A 15,164-nucleotide genomic window follows, 5' to 3' on the forward strand; every position below is an offset into this window, starting at 1 on the left:
AGCCGGAATCTGTAAAACCAGGAATGGGAAAAGCCGGAATCTGTAAAACCAGGAATGGGAAAAGCCGGAGTCTTACGGCCGGAAGTTTGTAACTAAACAAGACACCGTTCTGGCGCTAACTCCGGCGCATGTGCCAGTCTTCAATATAGAGCTTCTGAACATAAACAATACAGTTCGCGTATTGTTTCGCATACATATTCGCATTTAGATGCCTTGCGAACCTTCCATGGCGAAATTCAAAAGCACATCGCAGTATAAAAGTTCAATTGTTCAAAAATGTAAATAAACCGCATGATACATTCGCTTTGTCTTACACTTTGCCTTTGGAATTCGCGCTTATATAATTGTATTAAATCTTCGATCCTGTGCAAACTATGCGACGTGTCAACGCGCCCATACACGACCACATCATTTTGTTAAACAGCAAAATAGCAGCGATATTATTAAAATAGGACCGGGTCTACATGTATTAAATATATTCTTACCCCAATTCAATCTAAACTTAATCGAACAGCATGAAAAGAACGGTTTATTTGCTCCTCTTGAAGGAATTGCCGTATCATGCGAGCGAAATCGAATCGCGCATTGGAAAATTAGCCAAAGCTGTGCACCACAACTCTTGGGAGATAAGACTGGGACGTAGATAAATACGGTCACATGCACATTTTAAATACTAGTATATTTCGCGCCATTACAGACTTGCGACGACGAAAAATAAAAACAAAAAAAAAACAAAACAAAACCGGGGCGAATTTTCAACTCCGTCGCTGACGCCAGAGTAATTAGCTACAATTTCCGCGCGTAATAAAAAATATGCTTATTTGACATGGCTATATTTTTAGGAAGGATTGAAGGAATATATAATACATATATAATTATGCAAACAACAATTAATTTTGCTGCACTTAATACATTATTTTGCACTATATAGTCATAGTTCATAGTAAAAGCTTTTCATATTGAATCATGCTAGCCTAGAAAACCACATGCAGCTAGGTTTTCCCTGCACAATTTCTAAAGCATAGTGCATATAAAGCATAGTGCAAAAGTGTAGTGCATTGTTCAGGGGTAATCTGATTCAATAATGAAAAGCTGTTACCATGAACTATGACAAATATATATTGCAAAATAAGCTTAATATGTATGTATTAAATGGAGCAAAATTGTTGTTCGCATAGATTTATACTGATATACTAAGTAGCTGTGAATACAATGTACTGAATATAGAGAAGATAAAATATATTGTGTATTTAATGAAGTTGCATATTTTATATCATGCAGTATGCAATTCATATGAAAATTTGGAAATTCAAATTTGGATCCAAAAAGTTTTCATTTCCAACCAAACATTATTCAATTTCAATAGCAATGTAGATATTAAACGGTAGATAGCAACGTGCAATTAAAGCTCCACTTTGTAGGTTTATGAATGAGACCAAATCAACAAATTTAACTGTTTACAAACTAACCTTAATTGTCAGTCCTTGTGTTCGTTTCATCGTTTGTATAAATATATGTGTATTATATATCCCTTCCCCCACAAAAGAATGCAGTTTATGTCCCATATAACAAATAAAAGAATTGAGCGTACTTGAATTAGTGGAAATGCTAAGTTTGGCTGCGAAATTTGGTAAAATACGGAAAATATAGCCATGTCAAATAAGCATATTTTTTATTACGCCCGGAAATTGTAACTAATTTAGTTACAAACTTCCGGCTGTAAGATTCCGGCTTTTCTCATTCCTGTTTTTAAAGATTCCGGCTTTTCTCATTCCTGTTTTTAAAGATTCCGGCTTTTCCCATTCCTGGTTTTAAAGATTCCGGCTTTTCCCATTCCTGGTTTTACAGATTCCGGCTTTTCCCATTCCTGGTTTTACAGATTCCGGCTTTTCTCATTCCTTGTTTTACAGATTCCGGCTTTTCCCATTCCTGGTTTTACAGATTCCGGCTTTTCTCATTCCTGGTTTTACAGATTCCGGCTTTTCCCATTCCTTGTTTTACAGATTCCGGCTTTTCGCATTCCTGGTTTTACAGATTCCGGCTTTTCTCATTCCTGGTTTTACAGATTCCGGCTTTTCCCATTCCTGGTTTTACCGTTCCCCGTTCCTTTCCTCATTCCTTTCCCTGATTCCCCGTTCCTTGTTTTACAGATAGCCTTCACAATGCATGCAAGAGGTACAAAATCCTTGTTAAAAATCGTTATGATAGGTTAATTGATTAATGGATTTTTCTCGTGATGTACAAAGAATAACAAAAAATTCAGAAAAACTCAAATCCACAGTTTTTCTATTCTTAAATTAAAAACCCTGATTAAATACAGCGCACAAGGCACTCAAAAGCCAACTAAAAATTAGACTTGACATCATTTTACCAATAATAGCCGTAAGCAAAATCTCTAGATTTTTTGACCCCTCTCCCCCCTTACCTACATACGTACTAAATGGAAATAGAAACAAGAAAACGAAATGGAAACAGAACGGAAACATTGTTTATTGCATAATAAATACTAACAGTTTGTCGCATCAGTTTAGAGTTTATTTGAGTTTGTTGACCCGTGCAATGCAATGAAAGTGTAATCTTTTAGAGTATACACATAAACGCCCAAACATAAAACAATGGACCTTATGCATAATGATGTCTTTTGTGGTCACATAAGTAAGAATATTTGAAAATGGTTGTATTGCTTATTATTTGAAGTTTAGTCCGTAGTAAATATTCTAACTTAATTGCTCAAAACATTGAAAACATTCAACAGTATCCACTTTCATTAATTTCTACACGTCATGACCACAAAGTGACGTCATTATGCATAAGGTCCATTGTGGCAATAACATACTGATAACAAAACTGCCAAATCTGAAACAAAAATGTCAGGCAAATTGGCAGTCTAAAAATGTAATGGCATGCCAGCATTTTGGATAGGAAAATGCTTGACTGCAAACATGTTCTTTTTAGCGGTGTGTGAAGCCTTTCAGCTATGTCAATAAACCAATATTGGCTACCGAACAAGTTGTTCATCTCTTCTCTAAACTATGGAAAGAATTCATATGTTATCGGAAGTTCAAGAACACACCCACATGTGTGAGCTATCAGTTGTCCTTCAGCACTTTTTAACTCGATAAATGAAATTTGTATTCTATCAACACATATCATGGAGGCACCGGTGCAAAAGCAAAGAAATTTTCTAAGCTTTTTGTCATCCATACCGCGGATAAAACGTTTTAAGTAGGACAGGACATCGCATTCTGGGTTGCTCTGGGGTTCTGCAGTAATCGGGTTTAACATACATTTAACGGTTGGTACTGATGATTCATAAAGCATTGTTATGTCTTGGATTGATGTGAAGCATGGCATACTTCTGAGACCTAACTGCATTGGCTTTTTCCAGTTGTCTATGATAAACTGTGTGCATTGAATTAGCTCTTTATGAGCAATTTCCAAGATAATGTCTCTTCGCTCTGTTTTCCTGGGTACTCGTCTGGCACCAAAATTTTCCAAGAAGTCCATTAAGTCATTTTCTTGGCTTTTGTCTAGGTCTTCTTCACCTAGTATAGCTTCAAGCAGTTCTCTTTCATCTTTAGAAACATAACCAAGAACAGGCGCAAGCAGCATCTTGTCTGGTATCTGTTTTGCGTCAAACATGATTGAGTGAACAAACACTTTGCTCAACATGACAGGGAAGTATCCCACTTGCACGTATCCTTTCACCAAAATTCTACCAATTGCTTCCCATTTGGGTTCTTTGTGATCATGCCTAATCACAGGTACTCTCTCAGCTTCCCCTTCTGTACAGGAGTCATAAAAATTGGACCAAAATGTCAACAAGGCGTCCCGTAGCACACCACCATCATCCAGTCCAAGCTCATCACATCCAAATACATTTACCATGCGAACTTTAATGGGCACATTCATGATCGTTTCGTGACGTATCATGTCTTCCATGAGTGTTAATCTTCTAATCTTGACTCTCCTAAACAATGTAATAATTTGTATGCATATAATTACAATGTATATATCATAGACGTACCTAAATTCTAACCGGTTCTTGAAAAAATTATTTTTAATTAATTTTATTAATAATCATGAAATAAACCTTGTTTTGAGATACAGGCCTCACTGCCTTTTTTTTCAAATGCCTTTCCCATGCGGAAACAAATAAAATTTCCAACGAGTATCTTAATAGTACCTTGCTTCAAAATCACTGTATGAAAAACAATCAGATGGTTTATTTCCGTAAAAAATTCAATTATTTGGGGGGCAGATTTAGCCATAGGCCGTAGCACTCGATCATGCAAGACGATAAATGATCAATTTCCGGCATCTATTTTCCATATGTGTACAAAACAGTAATGGGCAACTGGTCTTTAAGAAATAGAAAACATTTTCCGTGTTTCCATACAGTTATAGAAACATGCTTGTCGACAAATCAGCACGCGCGTACTATAAGTGTTATATTATAATAAAAATTCGAACAATCCAGCAATAGGCCTTAATAAGCAATAGACGTTACGCATAACGACGTAACAAGCTGTGAAGCTTGCAAGGAATTCTGGTCTTTCTTTGAAATTCTGGTCTGGCAACTTCGTGATATAGTGGAATATTCAAATAACTGTACAGAGGTGACAGTTTTAATAGATTAATTTAGCAGGGAAGATGTACAGCACCTGCCTGACGACACCTACCAGTTATGGACTGAATTTAGTACCCTTGAAAAGAATGTTGACTTACATATCTTCGGATTCCAACAAAATTTCTGGCAGGAATTCTTCTGGACTAGGTATATCAAAAGAATTGTCTTTGAGGCTCCGCGATTCGTTTTCTGTTATTTCAGCCATTCTGATGACAGTTTTGTCTACCACAGTTACTGGCATATTCTCATTGAAACATGTAATGTCATATGTGGAAAGCTTGAAGCTTTTCGGACAACGGGATAGCAAAGCAACCCATGTCTAACAGATACTAAGCCGAAATCTTCATTATAACCAATTTCAGGGGGAACTTTTGCACAACGAAGCTGAAACATAATTTTATCTTTTTTTTTAGATTGCTCCTGTTCTGTATTTTCAACTTTTGGATCACATTCTTCTTCCTTTTCCACAGAATCAATGGGATCTGATCTCTCTTCAGGTAATACGTTTCCATGCTCAAGAAAGGGATCAGTTTCATAGTTAGTGGGCTCAGGTTCATTGCTTTGAGTATTCTCTGTAACACTTGTTGTTGATTGGTTATCTTCTTCTTCCTCACTCCAAACTATGTCATCATAGCGTTTAGTCAAATATAGAGCCTACATTTTGAAAGTCTGTGTCGATTGATGTATTGTGATAGAGTGAAATCTCCGTCATTTCTTTCTTCACATTTGAAGTTACCAAGGCCAAAATGCAACTCGTTTGTTTTGTCAAATGCTGATGTTTCATCTGGGAAGAAAACAGTTTTCATTTGGTTGATCAGTTCCTCTTTGGACGCATGCATAGGCGCATCAATATTGCGTGTTCCACCACCTTTCACCAAACGAACTGTAATGTAATGTTTTTGTTTCTTATAATAGGGTTGCCAACCGGCATAAATTTTTCTAAATGCATTGTGTTTGTCATGTTTCTTTTCGGTTAATGTGGGCTCAGGTCTCTTCTTTTTTGATAACCTTTCACCAGAAAATTTCTCCTTCAATGCCTGAAGAAGGCTTCTTTTCTTTACAGTCCTGCTAGTGTCACTGCCTCTCTCAGCAAAGGCACGCAGTGCAAGTATATCTTCTTGACTTTTAAGACCAAAGGCTTCAAGCTCTTTATTTTTTGCTTTTTTAATAGCAGCAATATCCATCTAAAATGTACATGTAGCATTTATGCATATTACGCGATATTATAACAATATTTATAATGTTTTATGTTTTTATGACATACGTGCGATTATACCTCCCACTAGCTGCATGACTACAGTACATCATTGAACTGCATGTAGATCTTACAGCCTTAGGAGTAGAAATTTAATTAATTAGGCTCTGATGTTCGATGAGAGGAGAGGTTTAGTTTCATTCAGGCAATTTATGCAAAAAAATCAGTTGAGAAATTAATCACTATAATTATTGTCCCCCAGAACGCCTATATGGCTATACGGAACAGCATACCTTAACCTTAATGATGAACTGAAACCCCTAACCTAAATTAGTCCTAACACTTCTCTTTTAAGGCCTTCACATGCACAAAGCAATTTTTCTTGCAACTTGCAATGCAATTCTAGTTTAAGAGTTGGAAACGTCCCCGCCATGTGCAATAAACAAAAAGTTTGGTAGTTGCCAAATTTACATCTCTCGAAAGTGGAATTGTATTGCAAGTTGCATGAAAGATTGGACTGTGTAATAGTGCCTTAAGGGTCTTAATTTTTAGTGAAATCATACACAACTCAATTCAAGCCAGGAACCATTGAGAAGAATTAGTAAACTATCAAACCTACGCTCAAAGAAATTACCAACATCGAGTGAACTCAGTGAAGTGCCACAAAATCTTAATCGATTTGCCCTCGACAACATACATAGTAATACTTTGTTAATATTTTGGTGCCCATTATTTGACTGGCAAAACAATAATTTTGTAGAGAAATGAATAATTATTTGCATAGGATGACAAAATCGCCAGACTGGCACGCAGCTGTATGTGATTAACATTTCAACTCATAAGTGGAGAAAGCATATGCACACGTAATACTAGAAACCTGCCTTCTCTCTACAAACGTTTTTGCATATCTCCTCGTTTATTTTCTGGTTTGTTAAGAAATTTTATAACCTGAAAATATTCTATGCAATACACACTTGCTATTTGTTTTTGTAATAAAATAATATCATAAATACTTTATAAAAGTATAAAATTAACTCATCTATTTCGCTCAACAACATCTTGAAATATTATTATTTTGGAATATTATTATTACGTGACTAAACTATACACACGTCTGGGCGGCATAACATGCGGCATAACGTGCAGCATAACACGCGGCATAACCCTAACTGAAAATACGACTAATAAGTGGTGCTATAAATTAGAGAGCGGCCAGAAAAATTTGGAGAGAGCGATGGCCCTTCTGAGCCACCATATTATATAGCTCAGTGGGGGTTCATGTAGCAGCTCGAACAAGGTCTGTTGCGATTGGTTGATGAAAAAGTTAATTATTAATAACATTTTTTAACGAATTAATATTAAATTACTCCAGGCAAAACGAGAGAAAATAATTTAGAAAGAACTTCTACAATCAAATTGACTAATCATTGACTAAACAGAACAGAACAGACTGGAGATATGTTTCCGGTGGGAAACATGATCTCAGCCACAGTAAGGTAGCAAAGGTATCCACGGTAGCAAAGGTATCGAAGGTAGCAAAGATAGCAAAGGTAACAAAGGTATCAAAGGTATCCAAGGTAGCAAAGGTATCGAAGATATCAAAGGTAGCGAAGGTATCAAAGGTAGCGAAGGTATTGAAGGTAGCAAAGGTATTGAAGGTATCGAAGCTACAATCCTGGAAAAAAATTCGTAGACTTTTCTAATTTTGTTATTTGCCCCCCCCCCCACCTCCCCCCATTACAATGTTGAACTAGTGTTGTATCTCTTCCAAATTGTCATTAAACTGAACAACATTGTAATGGGGGGAGGGGGAGGGGGAATTAATGGCAACTTGCCTTTTGGTTGAGAGTTTGTACATTTGCTGTACGTAACTGGAAATCTGGTTAGACTTCGAAAAAAGTCTCCCAGTATTTTTTCCAAGGTTGTCTCAGTTAAAAAACTTTTATTCAGTTAATAAACATTTCACTAACCTATTCGTTGTTTATGATAAAGTTCTGCTGTGTAGTTCTTTTTTTAAATGTAAGACAAAGTTTTTGTGTTTTTAAGGGGGGAGAGCCAGAGTTTATAAAGGGGGGATACATGATTTTATAAATATTACATAACGTCTCACCACTATGTGGAAGGCTCAGTGCGATTTTTGTTTTGTATTCTGATTGGTAAATTTAGTTTACTCAGATGGTGGTCTTCATTACCACATAATGGTGGTCTTCATTACCACATAGCCTTGAAGCTTAGTGGTTCTAAAAGATGGCTGGAAGCCAAAAAAAGTCTTGAAGCGCAACACAGTATAATTGTCAATTTTTCTGACCACAGTGGATACTACAGCGCATATCAGTATGTAAACAAATGAGATGATACAGTTTATCACAACACAGCCACCCAAATCGCAGGAAAATGGCTCTCCCAAAACCAAGAGATGTCAACAATTATAGCGAGAACAAGAAAAGAAAGATCTTGCAGATTTTGTGCTGTCGCGCAATTCTAAAAGTCTTAACGACCTTATCCAACAAACATGGAAGATGAAGGACGCCTCTAGTGGTGAATATGTAACAACCTGTGAAACCTGATGGTTAAAATGTGCTCACAAAGTGCTTATGAATAATGAAGTTCATTAGATAGTTTTCGCTGCTGCTGTGAGAGAGCTACTAAAGAGTTTGAGAAACGCACTGCGATCGCAATCGCAACTTCAGCGCTCAATTTTTTTAGCCTGGGGCGAGTCCGTGTAACGTCCCGCCAAAATTCGAGTTTGGGAAATGCAAAATACTTTTTAGTACGGCGCACTCACTGCACGGTAAAACGTCAGTCATATGCATGGCAAGTAGAGAGGAAATTTTAGATATTTTATTGATCGCTCACCGAAACGGTCATCTTTTTGACACACAGCTGCTTACACTGGACGAAGAGTTGAGAAAAAATGAGTTTGCACAATCTAATTTTCCAAACAAAATTTACACTCCTTTCAGTTGGGAAAATTATGACGAAATTACATGTCACACCGAACTGCGGTTTGAGAAAGCTGACATCCTACGCCTTAAACGCTGTTTAGAAATCCCAGATTCAGCAATGGGATAGTCTATTTTTAACCCAAGACTCACTACAAACGTATGCCAATGTCATCCATGCTAAAGGCGCCCCCTTGAGCAATTGTTTTGGGTTTATTGATGGTATGGTACGACCAATTTGCAGGCCTGCAAAACACCAAAGGGATGTGTATAACAGGCACAAAAGAGTACATACAATCATAGACAAATTTGCTGGGACAAACATGGAATGAAGAAATTATCAGTGACAAATATTTACATATCCCTCATAAAACTGACCCCCTCCCCCCGAAACAATGTTGATGAACACTTGAATTGTTATGGCGATTATTGCGATACTATTCCCAACAACATTGCAACAGGGGAGCGGGGAATACGACTACACATGCGAAAAAATAATTGACAGACCGAAAGTTCAGCCATTATAAATAGCGTCAGCGTGTTTTTTGTCTAGGATTGTCTGAAAAGCTGTCGGGTATAAATATCATAGTTTTTCGCAAATTTATCACCTTTTTGCATTTTATACTATCTCAGGGTGTATATAGAGATGAGTAAGAGATCATTTATCACATTTGGTCTGGAACTAATAATAAATTATGCTAATATTTGTGATAGTTATAATTAGTTGATAACAATTGTATGCGTCATATGATTATAGCGCAACATGGCTAAAAAGGTATGCGCTGAGACAAGGGCTTTAGCTCGTTTCTATCGACAACATTCTCGCCTGAGTTATCGAAGAATAGCGCCCAAATGTGGCATATCAAAATCTACGGCGCACAGAATATGTAGCAGGGAGATAAATGCTCCAAGTAGCGTGCGAAAGAAAGGCCGTCCAAAGTGCTTAAACGAACGGGAGCAAAGACTTTTAATCAGAGTTCTAAAATATTATCGAAAGAAATACGTGAACTTCTCGGTAAAAGATCTAATGGTAGAATGTGGATTTGACTCAAAGCGGGTGCATGAAAGAACAATTTCCAGATACCTTAACCAAAACGGCTACCACATGAGACAGGCAAGGAAAAAAGGACTTTTAAATGACCACGACAAACGCCTCAGACTTTTCTACGCACATGAAATGAAAAGAGTTTTACGTGATTACCCAGATTACTACACTAATCACGTGGCCTTCTACCTGGACGCAGTATCGTTTGTACACAAGAACGACCCTCGTAAGGCGGCAATTCAACCAAAATCGCGAGTGTGGAGAAAGAAAGGGGAAGGGCTTGCTATCACTGCGAAAGGAAGTAAAACTCTGGCAGGTGGCAGACGCCTTCACGTTCTCGCAGCCGTCGCTTGGGGCAAGGGTGTCATCCTCAGCGAGGTGTATGAAAAAATGAACGGTTATTTTTTTGAACAATTCATTAGAAATCATTTTAATTTGTGCTTTGGCAAAGCAAGACCCAAAACTGGTGGGAAGAGGTTGTTTGTAATGGACAATGATCCATGCCAAACGAGCAAAAGAGCGATGTCAGCTTTAACACAAATTGAGTGCGAATTCCACCGTATTCCACCGCGTTCTCCGGATATCAATCCGATTGAAAACGTATTTCATTTAGTGAAAAAAAGGCTGCAAAAAGAAGCAATTGAACAGAATATAACTAAAGAATCATTTGATGCTTTTAAGACGCGTGTGCTGCGCTGTCTCAACACATTTGAAATCACAAGCATTGACAAAACCATTGAAAGCATGCCAAAAAGAATTGAAGAAATCAGATCCTCCAAAGGAAAAAGATCAAAATACTAATGACATTATAACTTTGGAGTCAGTTTGCATTTGTATCATATAATTATATACTTTCCCACGGCAAAATATAAAAGTATAATCAAAATATTTTACATGTAATCATCAATATGTTATTAAATACCATCAATACAACCGGTAAACACGCCTGAAAAAATAAAATCTGTTACTATCAGACTTAGCAATAATGTTTCAATTCACATGCTTTGTTATAGCAGAATGATCTACATTATGCACAAGATGATACACAAACAATATTTACAATAAACAGCAAGCTACCACGGTAAACATTCGATGATGCGTTTTGAAAGTATAATGAATGAAGCATTCTTAATTATTCAACAACTATCGCTTTTGAATGTTTACTGTGGCCATCTTATAAATACACGTGTAGAGTGAATATATTTTATGATTCTATCATCACATGCACTTTTTACACAAGTAGATATAAAGTGTTTGTTATTGTCTTGTTGGCTGGAGATCTCGCCGCTGTTGTTCTAAAGGTATGGCGTAATTAAGGTAGAAAATTTTCCATCTAACGGACATCATCTCGGTCTCCCGGTCGTCGACAATACCATTCTTTATGAATATTAACGGTCGTTTGCTCGTACAAAAGATTGGCGTATCTTTATCGAACTCAATATCTCGGGTAAAATGAGTTTTTGGAGCTGGTAGGTGAACAACCTCTCCCTCTAACATTAACAAGAAGTCGTGCCATGGTATAACTTGAGGGCTCCACCGAAAATCATTAAGGAATATGCATTTGGCATCCTGTATGCCAACCCATGCAAAACTTCCAGTAGCTGGATTGCAAAACGCATGGTACACCACCATTAGGGGTTTAAGGAGAAAAGTCTTTCCGCAATTAGCCGGGCCAACGAGCATCACATTGCGGTGTTTTTTGCGACCATTGGTTAGGCTTTCTCGTACTGATTCGGCAAAGCACGATATATTTATGCCATTATTTTGCAAAACTTCATTCGCACACCGCAACCAATCACCGTTGCACCCGGCAACACAATCTGAGTTTGAAGCCTCTTGAAGAAGATCCATTCGACTTTTTTTTGATCTCGCAATTTTATCTTCCGCACCTTTCATTTGCCACGTCCTATTGAGTATGTTCGCTACCACCTTCGGCGACCTATTTAGAATAAACCCCGCCAGATCTGTTTTCCCCTGTTCTCGCTGTTCTTGTGCAAGGGCGAGAAGTTCAGTTTCTGTCTTTATGTTCTTGATCAGAATGATATTTGACACATCCAATGGCGTTAGACGTTTTTTTTTCGTCTTTCCTACTCGCTTTGCTTTCGTCTTCTCTTTAGTGCTAGTTTTTACACCCACTTTGCCTCTAACGTTTTTCTTTGCAATGCTTGCTTTGGTGGTTTTCGGCACATTAGCATTTGCTAGATCTGGGTGCCCATCACTCTCCTCATATCCTTCATCACTCTTAGCAACATAGAGCCATGCGCTATAGTAATCATGGTGGATACTTGAATAGTGAACGCTGGCACCAAATTGTTGTAACATATATCTTTTGGAAGGTAGCCATCTCTGTATTTTGTTGAGTTTCAGCGCCATGTGATAATGTTTCCCACCGTCTCTATGGTTTTCAAGACTACAGCACCAATGAAGCACTCGGGCAGAACCTTGGGTGAACGAGGCAATGATCGCCTTAGCAAAGTCGCTTCGAAGAGGAAATTTTTCTAAATTTGGCTGACTGTAAGTCACTAGGTATACACTTCGAGTAGCAGATGACGGTACGCCACTGACATCCGGACTTGCCTCGTCATATTTGTCTGAATTTCCCTGATCAACTGCTTTAGTCGACGCTGACGCCATTCCGGAGTATATATTTGTATTAATATATATTTATAGATAGATATAATACGTGTATTCTTTTACCATCGTCTGTGGATGCATAAGTATATGTTACAACTGCAGGAAAATGTCACAACAACAAGCTTCACGTGAACGTTTCGTGCGGATATGACAAACCGGAAGCGACTGCTCTGTATGAATATTTCTAACCTTATTACTCTAATATAGACATAAGATAGCAAAAAAATGAATTTTTGACTCTTTTTTCGCAGGCGAAAATGAGAAAATGTGTGAAAATTGATGGTAATTTTTTTTCAGACAATCATAGACAAATTTGCTGGGACAAACATGGAATGAAGAAATTATCAGTGACAAATATTTACATATCCCTCATAAAACTGACCCCCTCCCCCTGAAACAATGTTGATGAACACTTGAATTGTTATGGCGATTATTGCGATACTATTCCCAACAACATTGCAACAGGGGAGCGGGGAATACGACTACACATGCGAAAAAATAATTGACAGACCGAAAGTTCAGCCATTATAAATAGCGTCCGCGTGTTTTTTGTCTAGGATTGTAGCATAAAATTTCAAAGTATCGTAATACCAAACGGTCTGATTGCGAATGTTTCTGGACCATGGGGTAAGTACGTGTTTGTGATGTCAATCTCTGATTTCAATTCCATGAGTGTTTGAAATACACGCATAAAATTTGACTCATTTTAATTTATTTTTGCAGAAGGAAGGAAACATTATGCTGGTATGCTAGCTGAGTCAGGTCTAATGAGGGATCTGGAAAGAAATTGCATATTCTCCAACTGGGGAAACGCTGTGTATTTACGGCGATCCTGCATACCCGCTAAGAGTTTACTTACAAGCACCATTTTGTGATGCAAACCTCAGCGACGAAATGAAAGCATACAACAAAGCTATGAGCTCTGTTCATGTCTCCGTCGAGTAGCTGTTTGGAGAAATTGTAAAGTACTTTCAGTTTACAGACTTTAAACCAGGACTTCAACTTCGTGTAAGTCCAATTGGAAAGATATATATTGTTTGTGCAATTTTACAGAATGCCCATGCTTGTTTGTATGGGAGCATTGTGTCGGAATACTTTCAGCTGCAGCCGCTGCAGACACTTGAAGAATACCTACAGCTACAAGAGTAAAGTGCCAACTTCATACTAATATTTTGTATTTTAGATGCAATAATGCTGTAAATAAAGTTGTTGTCAGTACAAAGTTAGACATTAATTATTATCCTGTCTATTTCAGTTATGAAATTTACATCGTTTTGTACCCGCCATTGTGTTGTTTACAATTTTTTAAACAAAACAAAACAGTAAGTATGGTTAACATTTTATTTACTGGAAGTCAAAACATATACAAAATGTTATCCTCAACATTCGTAGTGTTTACTGTTTAATAGTTTGTTCTGATATTTTTAAGCAATAGCTACTTGAATGAATAATAAAATGTATTAATCATTTCATGTGAAATACAAACAAAAGCAAAAACACAACATATGCACAATATAAAGACTGCAAAAAATAAGCATCGCACGTTTTTGTTGGTAGCCGCTGCGCAGGCGCGGCTAACCACTATGTTATAGCTGAAAAGTGTCCGCGTCCGTCTAAATGTCTACATATTCCGAAATCGTCAGATAAGTGAACAGATCACGATTATGAACTATTACTGTTTTTTGACATCTTCGGTGATTGTCGGATTTCGAAGTACTTTTGGCATGGGGGAACATATTTATTGATTCGTAAGTACTTTTGGCATGCTATTTTTTATCCATATAAAATTGTATATGATTTCCAAAGGTAACACAGCATATAAGTATTAAAACTTGCTTATATTGCCCATTTCATTTGTTAATTAATTTTAAATAGTTAAATTTAAGCACGTTTGGGCTAAATCATAATAGATTTTAGGCCTGTGGAAATTTAAAATGGCTTTTGTATTGTAAAACAGAGCGGATATGATACGCCCTGTAAATTTAATACTTCATATATAATTAATGACTTGTACATACATGGAAATGTTAATTTGCACACATTTGTATTTTTTAAATATGAAATATTTATATTCCATTTGCTTCAAAAAGATCAAAATATTAAATGCTAAATTATGCTTCCTGTAAACACTAAAATTGAGCAAAGGAATTATGCTTAAATTCACAAACAGCATGTCGAAGCAGTGGAACAGGGATACAAACAGAACATATTGATTTATAACAAGATCTCAAGGTTTAGTTTATTTTTACTATTTGAATGAAACTGGCAAAAGTTATGCTTCAGTTTCATGAAAAATGTAACACATGGATCGAAAATGTGTCAGCACCCTTTGACTACTGGTGAAAGATGGAAGGAAATGGCTGAGATATCTAAAATATATATATATATTTCTAAAATATATATATATATGTATGTATGTGTGTATGTATGTATGTATGTATGTATGTATGTATGTATGTATGTATGTATGTATGTATGTATGTATGTATGTATGTATGTAGATACATACATACATATATAAATATATACATATATAAATATATACATATATATATATATATATATATATATATATATATATATATATATATATATATATATACAATAATTTTTAAAAGAGTTGGGACAGGTTGCCAAATTAGCGATTTAAACAAACCCAAATCCCCCGCGCCCCCTTTTAAATGTTGTGTCCCAAATAGACAGACATTTTGTTCCAAA

At 36.7% G+C, this 15,164-nt stretch overlaps 1 protein-coding gene across 1 annotated transcript; it reads right to left on the reverse strand.

Annotated features, from left to right (window-relative positions):
* Positions 1–11,069: 11,069 nt before the first annotated feature.
* LOC114535406 lies at positions 11,070–12,756 on the reverse strand. The gene has a single exon (XM_028556722.1). It carries the CDS (start codon positions 12,444–12,446, stop codon positions 11,070–11,072), a length of 1,377 nt encoding a protein of 458 aa, XP_028412523.1. The 5' UTR covers positions 12,447–12,756.
* Positions 12,757–15,164: the final 2,408 nt, after the last annotated feature.

This window comes from Dendronephthya gigantea, unplaced genomic scaffold (genome assembly GCF_004324835.1).
Source record: "Dendronephthya gigantea isolate DGI-Jeju-01 unplaced genomic scaffold, DenGig_1.0 000117F, whole genome shotgun sequence".
NCBI lineage: Eukaryota > Metazoa > Cnidaria > Anthozoa > Malacalcyonacea > Nephtheidae > Dendronephthya > Dendronephthya gigantea.

Excerpts from the sequence above, each read along its gene's own strand:
- LOC114535406 (XM_028556722.1), bottom strand. The coding sequence starts at position 12,446 with ATGGCGTCAGCGTCGACTAAAGCAGTTGATCAGGGAAATTCAGACAAA.